General features: G+C 40.6%; 1 protein-coding gene across 1 annotated transcript in view; it reads left to right on the forward strand.

Moving 5' to 3' along the window:
* adgra1a (adhesion G protein-coupled receptor A1a) overlaps nucleotides 1–4116 on the forward strand; it is a 19975-nt gene extending 15859 nt beyond the window's left edge. Inside the window, exons 4-6 of the mRNA XM_008286512.1 lie at nucleotides 1056–1207; nucleotides 2434–2529; nucleotides 2619–4116. Of these exons, the coding sequence (XP_008284734.1) occupies nucleotides 1056–1207; nucleotides 2434–2529; nucleotides 2619–4116 (1746 nt within the window). The remainder of the gene's footprint in view (nucleotides 1–1055; nucleotides 1208–2433; nucleotides 2530–2618) is intronic.
* The last annotated feature ends 6369 nt before the right edge of the window (nucleotides 4117–10485 follow it).

The following is a 10485-nucleotide window of genomic DNA, read 5'->3' on the forward strand; positions in this document are numbered from 1 at the left end:
CAGCTCATGGGTCCTGCAACAGGATAATGACCCAAAACACACAGCTAAAAACACCCAAGAATGGCTAAGACGAAAACATTGGACTATTCTGAAGTGGACTTCTATAAGCCCTGATCTAAACCCTACTGAACATCTGTGGAAGGAGCTGAAACATGCCCTCTGGAGAAGGCACCCTTCAAACCTGAGACAACTGGAGCTGTCTGCTCATGAGGAGTGGGCCAAAATACCTGCTGAGACGTGCAGAAGTCTCATTGACAGTTACAGAAATTGTTTGACTGCACTGATTGCCTCAAAAGGTTGTGCAATAAAATACTACGTTAAGGGTACCATCATTTTTTTACCTGGCAGGTTTCATGAGTTTATTTTTTAAAATAATTCTGTTAAACCACAGTTAAAAAGCAATGTCTGATTGCCATTGGTTAATTTTCATAGAATTTTTATTTATTATTACTTTTGTCAGATTCAAGTTATGACTGTGACCATTGTGAGTTTTTCTTTCATTAACTGAGGGATACCAACAATTTTGTCCACGTGTGTAACTTGTAAAAATCTTTTGAGCCCCACTGCTAGTCTCACTAAAATGTTTTACATTCAACATGAGTCAGTCTTTTAGGTGAAAGGGAATACTTGTGAAACATAGTACCTCATTTGGCTGTGCAGTAACTCAAGCATACAAAACTGTATTTTTAGATCATGTCTAATAGCTTTAAGGGGTCTGTATATGTGCACTGTTTGTAATTCTAATTAAAGTGATCATGAATTAAATACAATCACAACATGGGTGCAGTTCAGTGCACTAGTGCAAAAAATATATATATATTCAGTAAAGCAGCACAGTGTTATGCGGTTCAGTGGACACAGCTGGAATGCATTTGTAACTCTGGACCTGTTCATTCATTCAGTCCTCATACACTGCAGCTATTCAGTTAGCAGTATGACATAAATGTAATCGGATGGAGGGAATTTTGTGGTCTGATGATGAGTCATCTATACACTTGCTCATTTTATTTTCAGACAATCTGAGTAACCCCTGTTTACTTCTCCAACTGTGATAGGTTGGTATTGTGCTCCACTATGCTTCTTTGTCTACCATGCTGTGGCTGACGTTTACTGCTAGAAACATCTGTAAAGATGTGTCCAAAGACCCACTTCAAGCCCAGGACAGGAATGCAGCAGCCCAAAGTCACACTAAACCAACTATCCTCAGGTAAGCTGTAAGCAGGAGTTTCTGGGTACAACAGGGCTGAGCATTGTTATGACTGATTATGAAAATCATACTGTGTGAATGAATCCTAACTTCCCTGATTCTTCCAACAAGCAAAACAAGAACATCGTGACATGGAAGGCTGGAAGGATGCCTAAAAGCTGTTGACCTGTGTTGCAAGGATTATAGCTATGATATTGATATGATGCCCTTTGACGTCTTCTTTTTTTTTTTTTTTTAAAGATATTCTGCTATTTTACTAAAGCAGCAGTGTTAAAGTGTTGAGCCAAGTGCTTCATAATCACTTTATCCTTGAGTGCTCTTGCACACTTACAGAGAGCGAATAACAACCATAATTTGGCTACTTGATGCTGCTCCTCCCTGTGTACCCGGTCAGCACCAACTGCTGTTCTGCTATCCCCATCCCCCCCATCCCCACTCTCACCCAACCGGTTGAGGCAGATGGCTGCCTTCCCTGAGCCTGGCTCTGATTTCCTCCCATTGGGGGGTTTGGTTCTTTCCCACCGTTGCTGCCCGCTTGCTCAGAGGGAGTCCAAAGGCTAATTTGGATTGTTGGGTTGTCTGTTTAAATTCGTAAGGTCTATACCTTACTTTTTTAAATAAAATAATTCAATTCAGATAAAATTGAGATGAGCTGAAATTAATGTCAGTGTGCTATGACAGTGTGAGGAGCCTTAAAGGCAAAACCAGTTTACTGGCAACAATTTAAAATTGAACAAATCTTCAAATACTGAATAATCCTCAAATGTCAAGCTTCAGTTCAATATTCATTGTGTAATAGATTTAAAACTTGCGAAGAGGTATTACCACGAGACAACTACCAGTAGTGTGATGCTTACTTAAGAAGGATGGCATGAATATGTGAATCCACTAGCAACAGTTTAAAGACATGGTTTAATGGGTACAAAGATGACTATGTTCACCATAATAATTCAGCATACATGCATGGTTATCCAGTGACAAACATAAAGTAACAAAATGTCATTGTTGATAGAAGACAAGTAAAATCATTAGGATTTATTGACAGCACACTATGGATATCTGTACAAGATTTCTGTGTAATTGATCCAGTAGTTACAGAAATCTGACAAATAGAAATTATTACAGAAATTTCAATCTTTTCCAACATGGTGGACGTGTTGATGGATAGACAACAGAAACATCTACATGCTAGAATTTATACTTAATAACTTTAACTTTCTTTGCAGATTTTATCTTGTAAGTGATGGAATCCCCCTCATAATTGTTGGAGTTACAGCAGCATTTGGTATGGATAACTATGGCAGTAGGGATGACGCTTTATAGTAAGTATTCATTATTTCTGACTAATCAAGTGTACATTCATTGTTTAATAAATAAAATAAGTGGTTATTTCTCTGTATTTATTTTACAGTTGCTGGATGGCATGGGAACCAAGCCTGGGAGGGTTCTATGCCCCTATGAGTCTTCTGGTCTTAGTCATGTCTGTGTACTTTTTGTGCACCTACATCCAACTTAAACGCCACCCAGAGAGAAAATACGAGCTGCGGGTTCTCAGGGAGGAGCAGCAGCAGTTGTCATCTAATGAGTCAAACCACCACTGCCCCACTGATAGTGGGGGATCATCAGGGCCAGCTGGGGACTGTCCACCATTTGCTGCCGGCATATCAGTACTGGCCAATGAGCACTCATTTAAATCCCAGCTCCGGGCCACAGCCTTCACCCTGTTTCTGTTCCTGGCTACCTGGGCTTTAGGAGCATTAGCAGTATCACTGGGACATTTTCTGGATATGATATTCAGCTGTCTGTATGGGGCTTTTTGTGTCACTCTGGGACTCTTTCTTCTAATCCAGCATTGTGCCAAACGTGATGATGTGTGGCACCGTTGGTGGGCTTGTTGCCCATCCAAGTCCAAGACAGATGACAGGAATGGGGATGGACAGAGCCAGAGGCAGGAGCTCCATCAGTCACACTGCCACCTGAACCCCACATTCTCAGGCAAACAGTCGCTGCTTGCTCCTCACCTTATGCAAAGTCCTTACCACAAAATAACACCACCTCCCCAGAGCTCAACACCAAATCATACGGCTCCATGCTGTTTAGCTGTGATGAGTCCCGTCAGCGCATCCCCCATCACTCCCCTCATTGAGCCAGTGCCCTCACCACGCCCACAGTCACTTCCCGATGAGCTCCCTCGTCCAACTCTTCCTCTACAGAGCTGCCTTACCGACAGAACGAAGTCACGCTCCTTTAACCGTCCTCGCCCGTTACTCCAAGACTATCGCTCTCACATGACCTCTACAAGTATGGATGAGAGTGTGCACAGTTCTCACCTTGACAGCCCTCATGCTGCACACCATCTTGACAGCTCACCACTGGTTTCCCACAGCCCACACCCAGATCTCCAACTTCCCTGTCCCAGCCCTCAATTGGATAAGCAGTTGGCTTCATCCCACAGCTTGCAACGCCAGACGTCCTGCCACAGCGTACAAGATTCAATGGCTTCCTGCCACAGCCACGCCCACAACATGCATGACAGCATCACTTCCTGTCACAGCCTACTCCTGCCTTCACACGGGGTTCACACATGCCAGTGGCGCATGTACAGCTCAGCTGACCACTCTTCCAGCACAAGCTGTTGTGATAAGTCCAATCCCTTCACCTTGCAATACCAGCAAGACCCTGACACTTACAGCTGCATGTCAAAGACAGCAGACCAACAGAAAGACAATCTCTGCGTAGAGGTGGAGCATAAAGGTTTCCCAAGAAATACCCTGCCGCGGCAGCATGCCACCATCAGCCGGCGAGGTGCCATCGGGCGAAACAGGAGTCTGCAAGAAGACGGCCTGTTTGGTTCAGATGCCACAGGAAACATACGGACTGGCCCTTGGAAGAATGAAACCACAGTATAGTTTTCCTATACTTGGAACAGCTAGGCCCTCCAACAGCCCTGTAATCAGATTTCTTTGTAAGTGTTTGGGTTTCCTTGTCTTCAGCTTTGTCCTTAAACCACAGATTGATTTTCCAGTGAATTTCCATACCCCAGTGATATTTAGGATACCTTTATGAAAAAGTCAACTTTAAATGTGTTACAAGACAATTTTTACAAGGAACCTTTAAACAGAAGAAACGTTAAATTAATGCTGAACTATTATTCTGCTCCATGATGTTTAAAGTTGCAATCAGTATTATTATGACCTACAGGGGCACAGTGGCTCAGTATTTAGCAATGTTACAACAAAAGTCTGAACAATATCAGTTCCGGGCCTTCCTTGTGTGGAGTTTTCTTTGAGTTTATGTCAGCTGTTTCACATTACTCCTACAGTCCAAAGATATGCAGGCCACATAACGCTGTCCTGCGCAGAGGTAGCAGTCAAAAATGTACCTGAACTCAGCCTCCATTCTTTCATTTTTGTCAAAACAACAGACCTTATCTAAAAGGGATTGGAGGTTCACTTTTTACTGGAACAAACCCAAAAGTTGTGTCTACGGTAGAGCTGAACTTACTTCGATTAGCTTGAGTATTAGAGAGATTGATATTGACAACTAAATACTGCAACAACCCAATGGTATGCAACCAAATGATTGTTGCAATCCATTGAGATACTCAGTCTACAACCTAGTGTAGATTGAATATCCTGTCTGTTCTGGACGTCCCAGAGTCCCAGGTCTTGGGCTTGGTCTCACTTATTATGATTACTACAAAGACTTGTGAAGTCCTCTGTTCTGCCAATGCTCTTGAACAAGGACCTGAGATTTTTAGCATTTCTATTGCGATTTGGCCAACTCTGAATTGCTCTGAGTATTGAAAGGACGGTGACACCCAGTTCAAATATACCCAAGCACAACTACACTGTATCCAAAATGTGGTTGCCCTGAACCAGAACCTGGGAGAGAAAACTCCTAAACTGGCAGCAACATGATGCACCGACAAGCAGCCACAGTTGAAAAGCAGCACTGTGTGTCTTTAGGTTAGACTGAGAATAATTTAGACCAAGCCTGGCTCAGGTCCCCAGTTCAGTCTAGGCTGCAAACAGCTGAGAAGATGGTTATAAACGCTTGCCATTAGTATAGGCTCCACAACTATAGTTGAAAAGAAATATTCTGCTGGAAACTGTATTTGAACCTTAACAGACAATGTGCAGTGCAGCTTTACTTTCACATTTTCTGTATCATTTATTTATCATTCATAACAAAACAGAGCCAAAATAATGCCCTGTGTGCCAACATAAGTACTACACAGGAGCTATTTTTTCTTTTTGTAGTTATTCCATGCGTCCATACTGACAATTAGTAATGGGGAGCACAATTCACCATCCTTGTTGTGTGCAAAAAGGACTTCCAAAATCAATTTCAAGATCATTTGGGGTTCCAGCAGACTGAGCTAGTTGTACCCATTTAAGGGGACAGTAGATATGGTCTCCCAGTACTTAGATTGGAAGTGCATTAGAAACAGGCCTCTTATTGTCCAGTAAACAGGAAGAAAATTTGTTTCAGTGTTTATTGAAGAAAACGTGAACCTACCCTTTGAGACTGAAAACAGATCTCAAACATCCACAAGTTGATCATTAGGGTTTTAGAGAAATTGTTTTAAAGTGTCATCATCAACAGCTGCAAGACCCTATTCATGTACAGTATTATGCAAAGAGGCAGTAAAATAACATTGATTGCACCTTTGAATACTTGGATTGATCCATTTTTAAAAGATCTATATTTGTTAATGTTGCATTTCTAATAGAATTTACACAATATAATTTTAATCAGAGTGGTTACACATGTGAAAACACATTTGGATCAGTGTGAGCATGTGTGTGTTTTTTATGTATGCAACAGTGCATGAGTAGTGTGTTTGATATATATGTGTGTATTGTTATGGATCCACCCCTGGAGAACTTTATTATTATCGTGATTAATTTATGATGTCTGTCGAGATTTTTTATGGAGACACTTTATGTATGCTGCCAAATAGAATCAAATAGACAAATCATGCACTTGTGTGTACTATAGTAGGCCTCACTTGGTGAGATAATCATTTTTAAAAAGTGCAATGTGCTGCAAAGCACAAACTTTGTATAGTGCCAAAATTATTTTCCAATTTTCACTGTGATGAAAAACTACACACAATGCTTTCTAAATGAGAACATACAGTATACAATAGGAGTGAGTCCCCCCTTTTCAATATCACTTACTGTAAATTTAAACTGCAAATGATTCAAACGTGTATCACCTCTCAGCATTGCATTTCTTCTCATGAACAATCGTAAACAAATATTTCATAGACACTTAACTGAAAATATAAGCCTCAAAGTAGAAAGTCTATGCAACAAAAGTTATTACACTTGTTATCACTAAAAGGAAGTTGACTACACTTGGGATTTCCAATCAGCCTAATTGCATGAACATGGTTTTACAATAAGCTGTGAACAGCAGCACTTTCTCAGTTTTTGGCCTATGGGCTGTGTCTGTTTGTATGTCTGCATCATGGCTCCAAGTGTTAAAGAATTCCCAGAGAAAGAGAGAAGTCTCATTGTGAGACTTCACAAAGATAGAAAATGGTACAGGAAGATCAGCAATCAAAATCAGTGGAAACAGGTACAGCAATACTCAGGAGGAATATATTGAGTCATAAAACCACTAATTAGAAGTACAGTGGCCATCATCGCAAAATGACACTATAGTATTGGGTTTCTATGAAAGTTTAGATTGTGTTAAAAAAGAAAACAATTCAGCACAATACTGCAAGGTTAAACTTTGCTAAATAACATGAAAAGAAGATGGATGACTGCTGGGTGCACACTCTTTTGTCAAATGAAACCAAGATAAATTTGTTTGGCTCAGATGGGGTCCAGCATGTTTGGTGTGCACCTGGTCAGGACTACTACAATGAATGCATAAACCCAACAGTGAAGCACAGAGATGGTATGGTGATGATATGGGGCTGCATGAGTGCAAAACGGTGATGAGGAGATGACGTTTATAGATGGTTCTCTTGAAAGCTTATGGATATACCAAAATAATGGCTGACAAGATGACTCCAAGATGACTAAATCTTGGCAGAAGAGGAATATTCCATCAGGACAATGGTTTTTATATAGTAAATCTAAACTGTTGAAGCTTTTTACGTAAGGGCAAATAGCCTACTGTTCAACCTAGAAGAAATGCAAGGAGTGTAAAGGAATACAAGTTTGAATCATTTGACATTTTTTGATGTTGCACAGGAGTGTGCTGACTTGTGTTGTATACTGTAGTTTGTAGCGTCACACAAACTTAAACTCAGGTTTTAGAAGATCATCAGCAACTCTGTCAAGTAGTCCAGAAACTTCCATCTTTTTTACCCAGAGAGATGTTTCATAAAGTTGCAGCAGCTGTTAAGCCAGGCTTACATTAGCAAACCAGGATAATCTTCAGTTTGGTAAAGCAGGCCTAAATTAATCCAAGCCTCAGGACAGCCTAGTTATGGAAAAGCTAGTTTTCTCACTCACCTCAGACTGATTAACAGGGTGGTGTTACAGGTGCTACAACTGATTAGTCTGACTGAAAAAGAGTTTGTCAGAAATACGCTTGTTTGTTTTCTGTCTGAATCTAATGTCTGTATTATATGTGGAGCTAGAACCAGGAGACAGAGTGGCTTCGCGTTTGTTAAAAAATATATATAATTATTGTTTGTGTAGGGTTAAAAAAAAAACAGAGAGAGAAATTAGACTAATAGAATGCCTTAAACATGCAGCTCTGTAATAAGTGAGCTATTGTCATTTAATGAAGCTCAAACCTGGTTTGTTTTTCTAGGATCAATCAAACCAGGATTTTTACTGTAAGTCCTTTTTCTTTAGCCTTCTCTATGAAACACCTCTCTGGCTCAGGGTATTAGGAAGCATATTTTAAAAAAGTGAAAGTGCATACATCTTTTGAATTTTACCCAGTTAAGCTCATCCTCATCATCACAATTTATTTTGCTTGTAGGCTATAAATGGGCCTTCATACAGACACTAGTGTTGATTTAAATAAGAATGAGTCAGATCACTCTGTTACATATTGTAGGTTAAACACGGATGTTCACTTTCATGTCAGCATATCCCAGTTTGATGTCACGGTAGGTGTGATCATCAGCAGCACTAACCTTCAGCCTAACGTTGATGACAATGTACATGTGATGTGTCCCAGTGTTGCGACAGCTTTAAGTGTCTTCCCAGTCAGGTGGGGGGTGGGGGGGATTACCAGTGTTGAAAGGCCACTGACGGATGCAGATGCTGCCCAAATGTGAAATCATTTCAATGTGGCATTTTTTATTTCTCACTTCAATAGTGAATTTTTCTCAGCAGTGTAAAGAAACAAATGGACACCTTGTAAGACATGGGGAGTACCTACAGTATTTGAGCACTGTGTGTTGTCTGCACTACAAATAAAGATTTACTGTGATATACTGCATGAGTCATCCCTCTCATTTTGTATAGGGCTGCACCATGTAGGATCCTGAGGCTATGTTCTATTCAATTCTGTTTTGTTTATATAGCACCAGTTTACAACATGTCAGCTCGGGGCACTTCACAGAAAGGTCAAGACCTATATTACATTATAGCGAGAAACCCAACAAACTCAGATGATTCCCTTTGAGCAGCACTTGGTGACTGGGACAAAACAACTTCCTTTTGAGAGAGGGCGGCCATCTGCATCAACTGGTTAGGGTGAGAGTAAAGGAGAGAGAGTAAAGAAGAGCAGTAAACAACAGAAAAACAGCAAAAAGGAGAGCAGTAAAGACTGGGGAGCTCTGTGAGGCCAGTTAATACAGATCAGGCGTGTAGCATCAGATCCACAGACACAAAGTAAATAGCATCAATGGTGACATATAAATGTATGGAGAGTAAAGCAGAAAGGAGGAAAGTAGAGGACAGGAGTCGGCAGTCTAAAGCTATAGCAGCATAACTAAGGGACAGTTCAGGTGATCCTGAGCAGCTCTAACTATCAGCTTTATCAAAGAGGAAAGTTTTAATACTTATCTTAACGTAGAGAGGGTGTCTTCCTCCAGAACCCAAACTGGGAGCTGATTCCACAACAGAGGAGCTGATAACTGAAGGCTCTGCCTCCCATTCTACTTCTGGAAACCCTGGAACCACAAGTAGACCTGCAGTCTGAGAACAAGGGGCTCTGCTAGGCTGATACGGTACAATAAGGTCTTTAAGATAAGATGGAACTGGTCATTAAGCGTTTCATATGTTTTGTTTTGGGGTTTTTTTTCTGTTTTTTCAAAAAAGTTTGCAGTTTTAGCAACCTTAGGGGAATAACATAATACACATAAAGTCATTACATTCACACTTCAATGATAAATATTGCAAAATATGCAAATAAGTCTATAATTGCATTTCACATTTTGTTTGGAAAATATCAATTTACACTGGTCCCCAAAAGTAATGGGGCACTTTAGCACACAAAAATAACAGATAAGCAGTTAAAAATGAAAACAAACCCCATAGAAGCCATACTAAAGACTATCTTTTCCGAGACCACCTCATGACCATGACCAGAACAGTGTGGGACCCACCCTGAAATAGGTAGCTAAAGTGTGCAGTTAATATTTAATATTGAATCTCTGTTCTCCAATTTCAGTGGATGCAACAAGTGTCTTAGTGCAAGTAAAAACAGCATTAGAAGATATAACAGTTATATGTAGCAGCTGTCAGTCAGCTGTGTGGTCTGTCGGTAAACATCACAGAGAGCACAAAAGACATAGTTTGTGTCATTAGGGCCAGGCTCACACTACAGTCATGGAAAAAAATGATTAGACCATGCTTGTTTTCTTCAATTTCTTGTTCATTTTAATGCCTGGTACCACTAAAGGTATATTACCTGAAGAATACCATGAACACAACAAAAAATGCAGCTGATTACATAATACTTTTTGTCCCATTTGACATGCTTAAGCTTAATTGTATTCCCAGGGTATATAAGAGGCCATTTCATGTCATAAGCAGCACTGCACATGCAAAGGCCTGGAGTGGTTTCCTGCTTACATTCAAGCCATAGCAAAACTCAGAACTTGTCAGCGCTCACATAATGCCCAAAACAAAAGAATTATGTAAAGCCACAAAGGCAGTCATCTTGGCACTGCTTGAAATTGTCAGGAGTGAGAGACAGGAAGTAAAAAAAAATGAAGATCTCCAAGACAGCTGTTCATTACACCAAGAAAAAACAAGCCCAACATGGTACTACAAACTGCTAGCTGGTCACGGCTGGAAACGTCTTTCTACCCCACGAGATGATCGCGCACTCATCTGTTCCTATGTCAG

The sequence above is a fragment of the Stegastes partitus genome, unplaced genomic scaffold (genome assembly GCF_000690725.1).
Source record: "Stegastes partitus isolate 25-593 unplaced genomic scaffold, Stegastes_partitus-1.0.2 Scaffold457, whole genome shotgun sequence".
NCBI classification, from domain to species: Eukaryota; Metazoa; Chordata; class Actinopteri; family Pomacentridae; genus Stegastes; species Stegastes partitus.